Source organism: Primulina tabacum, chromosome 9 (assembly GCF_025594145.1).
Source record: "Primulina tabacum isolate GXHZ01 chromosome 9, ASM2559414v2, whole genome shotgun sequence".
Classification (NCBI taxonomy): domain Eukaryota; kingdom Viridiplantae; phylum Streptophyta; class Magnoliopsida; order Lamiales; family Gesneriaceae; genus Primulina; species Primulina tabacum.
In genome coordinates this window covers 3,072,577-3,079,799 of record NC_134558.1, presented here as the reverse complement: position 1 = coordinate 3,079,799, position 7,223 = coordinate 3,072,577, and the positions used below count along the sequence as shown (strand labels likewise).

Below are 7,223 nucleotides of genomic sequence, written 5' to 3'. Positions count from 1 at the left end.
GATCGAATCACAGAATGTTTTCAGGCTTATACTCAGCTATGATCTGTAATACAAAGACCTCTCCTCCAAGGCATTGAGAAGCCACTGGTTTCTAAAATGGAGAGTTTTCGAGTACATGACTCTATACCTGAAGCAGGAGATTCAAATACCCCTAGCACAAGTGTTAAGTCGGGAACATCTCCAGATGAGTCGGCTGAAACAAAAATTGAGACTCCAGATCCCTATCTCGAGTCCTCATGTCAACCCTTCACCTCGGGGATTGAAGAGGGAAGGATCAACCTTAGACCTAATACTGACAAGGGTAAATCTAAGGTTGGTACTAATGAAGTTACAATTTCTCCATTCCAGGTGTATCAACAAAACTGGGAGAAATTAAAAACAAGAGTGGACATGAACCGAGCTACAATCAGGTTGATGTTTCAGGGAAATATCATAGGGTATGGATGAAACCAAATTCATATCCAAAGGAAGTCAAACCATGGTATGAATTCGGGACTCTTGCATCAGTTTATACCACCTCACCTAGCTTCCCAGAAATTCCATGATTACCCAAATGGATCCAGGAAGCTGTTCATGAAATTTGGGAAAATAACAACTATTTGTCCAGAGGAGACATTCTGGAGTTATATTTTTTTTAGTACAGCCCCAGAACCAGCAGGAAAAGACTTACACGAAGCCTTTCATTTCATCAAGCTAAGGAGGCCAGACAAAAATGTCCAAAAATTTATTAAGGACCCTCCGTGAGAAGAAACACCCCTTGTTGCTTCTATAACTGAAAACGACATTTCTACCAGACGAGCATGGAGTTTATGAGTCTGTCTTACTGAGATGGACAAAGTCAAGTTTTCATTTAATTTTTATCATAATTATTTAAATGGATCATTCCTGTTAAATACTATGACAAGAAAAACGAAAAGTTCTGTAGAAGATTTATTCGAAAAGAAAAGAAATCTTCTATAGAATAGCAAGCTTCCGGGGAGTAAGGAAACTCGACGAAAATTATGTAGTATGGCTCATGTTGGAAGATGGTCGGAGAATATCTGCCCAGAATGACCAAATCAAAAGGAGCCAGAATTTGACAAAGGTTTCAAACCTCGGTCTGACAAGAAGCATCTTGTTGAAACATGACCAAGTGGTGAAGGACCACAATCAAGTTTTTCTCGGGGACACCAAAAGTTAAAGATTTCTCGACAAAAATAAGTGAACATGTGACTAACATCACTTTTCTTGGGGATAAAAAAAGGTAAAAGATTCCCCGACAAGAGTTAGTGGGCATAGTGATAAACCCACTAAATGAACAAAAAAAAAAAAAATTAGACCCAAACAACTATAAATAAAGAGTAAATGAGAACAAGAATATCACACAAGAGTTAAACCAAAATTTGGAACCAAAGAAAAATGTATGCAACATATATTAAGGTTTCCAAAAGACGGATTAAAGTAATAAGAAAGCAGCTGGTAAATTTTAAAGATCTCTACAAACTGTTAAAAGAGGAAGAGAACAAGATCTCAGCTGATATAATACAAATGCATATCTACTGGTTATGCTAGGATATAAAATCAGAAAAACAAGCCATTTCTAGATTAATGATTTAGAAAAGAACCAATCAAGAAAAGGGGGGGCCATTCAACAACTCACTCAAGAGATAGTGTCAAACACAGCTAGATGACAATAAAGAAAAGCTATGACAAGAGTTGAAGTCCGAAAATCAAATCCTCAAGGGACTTCTATAAATAACCAGGTAGAAGGAAGATGAATACATCATTCAACCTCTTCATTTTTTTTCAAAAACATTGTAATATTTCTCTTTCTAGTTTATGTTGTTCTAACTTCGGCTACTATAAGTAGCTAAACAAGTTTCTCCTCCTCTACAGGAGGTTACTATGTAATAATATTTGGTATGTTTGAATAAAAGAACCAAAGCTTTTGTTCATCTCATGTATTAGTTTCAAATTGAACTATTTTACTATACACACTGAGGTAAGAAACGAAACAGGGTTGTGCTAGGTGTTGTTGAATGAATCTGTGTCAGGAATCATCTGTTGCGACTACGTGGTTAGGCTGTGAAAAGCAGTCTGTAAAACCCGGTGGATATAACCCGACGGCACTCTGGTCAAAGATCGATTTATTATACCGAAGAATGATGGGCCATTATATATATATATATATATATATATATATATATATATATATATAAATCGATCATTTGATAATGGTATATAGGCTGAAAACCTTACGTACCTGTATGTCTTGGGGATATGTCTTCAAGAACAGGCTCGATAGGTATAACAATGCCACGTACCAAAATCATAAGAATTAAGGATGATTTTGAAAATTTTAGAAAATTGGGGAGTTAAAACAAAGATTTAGATGGGTAGGGAGTAAGGAGAAAGTTGAGTTTGGAAAAAGGGTGTGTTTACAAATTTCCACTTAAATTAGCATCCACCAAATTCAAGGACATGCATGCACAAACAGAACAGGAAACTAATTATATAAATTTCAAAATAAACTCTGATTTATTGTAGTGCATTGCAATACAAAATGAACATTTACTCACCTTTATTTTTAATATTTTCTTTATTCTTATCTGTCCTGCAGATAATTCTGGGTGTGCTTGCTGCTGGTGCCTTAGCAGCAGCAGCTGCTATAGTGTATCTAGCACACAAAGGCAATGCTATCGCAATGGTCTGCAATTTGCCAACAGTACCAGAACTTCTGCGAGCGCATCACCGGGTCTTTAATTGGATCATTTTCCGCAGTTGTTATCCTTGTTTTGCCGATCACTTCTTCCGGTGCAATGCTAATTTTAGACTGTAATCACGTATACATCTATATGCTCAAGTTTTAATGCCAAACTAGTGTTTCTAGCTAGTGATCAACAAGATTCATGATTCACCGATGTGTTTTTTAAATGAAAAATTGCATGTGTTACCTTTGGAAATATTCAAAAGAATATGATAATTTTTTTAAAATCACAATCATAAATCTTCTGAAAGTGAAATAAAAATGGGAGTTTTATATAATTAAGATTAAGATCATTTAGGTTATGGAATATGAATTTTATGCTTAACCCATATAAAAAAATGATTCCTAAAAATAAATAATATGACATTTCTTGTCCATAAGGTATTTAAAGTTTTCATAAACTTTAGATTTATATGCAAATCATGCAATCAATTAATTTGTAAATATTTGTATTAATCCACTTGCAGGAATGAATCTTCCATCGAAATTAACTCCGGTTTCGTTGAATAAAATAATTTGATTTGGAGAATGATTTGAGGTTTCATAATTCATCGGTGCAAACGCAACGTTCTTAAAAGTTTTGGTTCAACTTCAGCGATATGAAGGAAGGTTTTGAGCTTGAATTTTAAAAAAAATGTTTACCGCCCATAATTTTGTTAAACGAGATTTTTAATCTCGTAATTATCACATGATTCAAATATAATTACGAGAAAAAAGTTACAAAAGATGATTAATTGACATATATATATTTAATATTATTAAAGTTGTCATAACATTACACGTGGTCTACATTAGCTGGATCCGCGGTGAAAGTAAAAGTCGTGACGGCACAGGCACGACTTATGTTTTTGACTTGGGCAAATACTTTGACCAACCAATCGTGTATTCTGTCGTAGTTAATCAGCTTACTCACTAAACGGCGACGTTTCCGGATTCGATTTCCTCACGTGCTTCAATCACCTTTGCCTTGGAATAACGCAGAAAACTATTTTATTTAAATGAGTGTAATTTATAGTTTGAAAAGTTTTAGTTATTCTACCTCAACTTTTAGTTAATTACCAGTTTTGATAGTCTTGCGTGTATATATGTGTATATATAGGCAAAAACTTGTGTGAGGCGGTTTCACGGGTCGTATTTTGTGAGACGGATCTCTTATTTAGGTTATCCATGAAAAAATATTACTTTTTTATGCTAAGAGTATTACTTTTTATTGTGAATATCAGTAGGATTGACCCGTCTAACAGATAAAGATTCACGAAACTGTCTCACAAGAGACTTACTCGTATATATACATGCATGTAGTATGTCAAGTGTTACTAGTATATCATAAAAACTCATGTGAGATTCTCTCACATGTCAACTTGTAAGACGGGTCTCGATCCGTGGAAAACATAATTTTTTTTTAATATTCAATGTAGTATTTTTCATTGTAAAGTATCACTTTATGTTGGTTATATTATGGAGAAATATTATATAATATTAATTGATTTGAGTGTAAAATATCTGATTCGTGATATCATTTTTGTTAGTTATATTATGAAGAAATATTTTGTAATATATGTTGATCTGAGTTGAATATATTACTTTAATTTTCAATGCAGGTATGTAACTGATCGATCGCTTCACAAGAGACCTACTCCTAAGATATCGACACACATAATTTTTTTTTATCATGTTAAATAATTTTTATATAAAAATTTAGAGATTTTATGCGTATGAAAGAATGATTATCTATTATTGTTATCTCTTCAAATAAAATACTTTTGATGACTTCCTCAACCAGAATATCCTCTTAGTATCAAGGCTAATCCAAGAAAAGCTGCCCCAATTATGATAATTACTATTTAAGAAATGATTATTTTTAAATATTGCGGCGCGGGTTGGATTCTCCCTTATAATTCCTTATCTTTAGTGTCTGATGGATATAATTAATAATTCAATTCAATATGTTTGATTAAAATTTTATGTATAAGTTATTTATCCAACATCTATCACATCATTAATTATTTAGAGTAAGTCTCTTTTGAGACGATCTCACAAATTTTTATCTGTGAGACGGGTCAATCCTACCGATATTCACAATAAAAAGTAATATTCTTAGCATAAAAAGTAATATTTTTTCATGGATGACCCAAATAAGAGATCCATTACAAAAAATACGACCCGTGAGATCGTCTCTTATAATTTTTTTCCAATTATTTATTGACATTATCAAATAATTAAATTAAGATTACAGTAATCCTTAGATTTATCTTCTATTCACATTCACTAATAAGTATCGAAAAATCACACAATTGTCTTTTTTTTTTTTTTTTTTGAAATTCAATAGTATGCTATTTTTTTTATTTTTTTGGAATTTTTTAATTTCCAGTATTTATTTATCGTTTTTAAAAGATGTTCCAACTTTGATCAAAATTAGAATGTCAATTATATTAAGTATAATATAACAGTCAATACATGCTTTATATTGGGCACAAAAAGGACTCTTGTCTTTATCATTTTAAAACAAGAAATATTAAACTTAATTTACAAGCAATCCTCAACAGATTTAAAACATGAAATTTCTACAACCAACCTATATATCTACCTAGTAAAACATTTCTGCCTTGACAAATATCAAATTCAAATTCAACCCTTCTTTTTTTTCCCCTCCAAATCTCACAAATGCGGGTTTATTCTCATAATATTCCCATCTCTTTTCAATGGAATTCGTACATCTGATTCAAAAAAATTGGATGCTGACTCCCTTGAAAATTCAATGCACTACTTGTGTATGGATGTTGCACTTGTGTCGTCTGAGTTTTCTCGACGTCGAGCGGAACATTCCCATTGTTAATGTTACTAGTTGGTTCTTGAACATTGAAGGGTAAATTGTATGAGTTTTCGTGCATATAATCGAATTGCCATAAGTGATCGGTTAGTGAAAAATTTCTTGGAAATAATTTCTGCGGTTGGGGATCATTGGTACTTGGGATTTGAGTGATCAATGTGTTCTCAACTCTTTGATCATCAGGTTTTCCCAAGTTCTTCTTCTTGTAGATCCTACATAGCACCCAAGCATCCAACTGAAATATCAAACAGGAAAAAAAATTAGTTATATATATATATATATATATATATAATAGGATTAGAAATATATGTATTTCTTACCCTCATAGATCCATTTTGCTTGTGGGGTAGTGATCTCGAGTCGCTCAATCGATACTCATGCATAATCCAATCAGTTTTGATACCTTTGGGTGGCTTGCCTTTGTAAAACACAAGGGCTTTCTTGATCCCAACATAATTTGATCCACTGTAGATGGCTTTATCTGTGCCTGTGGCTTTCCAGTACCCCGAAACCGCAGCTCGATTCGGGCGCACACCGTTCGGGTACTTCCTATCTCGCGGAGTGAAGAAGTACCATTCGTTCTCTCCAACTTCGGCTTTCTCTACATTGGGGAAGGTAAAAAATATATATTTATATATGTTAGTATCCACATAACCATTTTATATGCCATATGTTTGATGCAATATTTTATTTATAACGTTGGACGTTCAGTTTCGAAGAACTCGTTTCTTACAAAAATAGTTGACCAAAACTATTTTACAAATTTCTCCCAAATGAACTCATAACTGCTTAATCTTAACTACCCCACGTCTGGTTAAAATAAATGATGTAATTCCCAAAATAGGAAAATATGAATTTATTTAACAAATAAAATATTATGGTCAAAATCATTTAGGCTAATAACTAATATAAACGAATATCTTAATCAACAAGATTGAAATTTTAGACTAAAGCAGGAGTTGATCAATCACTACAACACACACACACTAACCAGGTAATTCCCAAGGATCAAATTTGTAGATATCAACTTCAGGAATAATATTGGAGACAGGGCATGGTCTGGATGTAATCTGGTTACGAAGATAACACATAATTAATTCTTCATCGGTGGGATGAAATCTAAATCCAGGAGGAAGCTCGTTGCAATTTCTTCCTACCATTTTCTTTATTTTTGGAGATAGGAAAAAACCCACAATTTCAAAACAAGTGATTCTCTTCTTCTTCTTTTTTTTTTCTTGGTTAAGTTGGTTGGGTATTGGAGATAAAGAAGAATCTTAAGATGAGGAGAAGAATGGGAGTGTTTGAAATGTTTACAAGGAGAGGGCTGGCTATTTTATATTGGTGGGTTTTTTGTCTTTATTTGTGCAGCCATTCATTATTACATCATGTTTGGAGTTGGAGTTTTACGATCATATCCTAGTATATATGTCTACGTACGTAATGGATGACCTGATGATACCAATGCATCCCATGCTCTTTTTGGTGGGATTGGGTCAAATTAATCAACTTGGTGGTAATGTTTGATCAAATACTTGTTATGAATTACCCAATCAAACTTAGACTAGACATTATACAAGGATGATCATGAATTATTAATATTATTATTTTGTTAAGATGTGTGTATGAGTTACGAGGTTTATCATGACG

At 33.0% G+C, this 7,223-nt stretch overlaps 1 protein-coding gene across 1 annotated transcript; it reads right to left on the bottom strand.

The window, feature by feature from the left end:
- Positions 1-5,261: 5,261 nt before the first annotated feature.
- LOC142556427 (NAC domain-containing protein 1-like) lies at positions 5,262-6,889 on the bottom strand. The gene is made up of 3 exons (XM_075667889.1): positions 6,568-6,889; positions 5,897-6,177; positions 5,262-5,811 (listed from the first exon to the last, which is right to left on the bottom strand). The coding sequence occupies exons 1-3, from the start codon at positions 6,734-6,736 to the stop codon at positions 5,446-5,448; spliced, it is 816 nt and encodes a 271-aa protein (XP_075524004.1). The 5' UTR covers positions 6,737-6,889; the 3' UTR covers positions 5,262-5,445.
- Between the last annotated feature and the right edge of the window lie 334 nt (positions 6,890-7,223).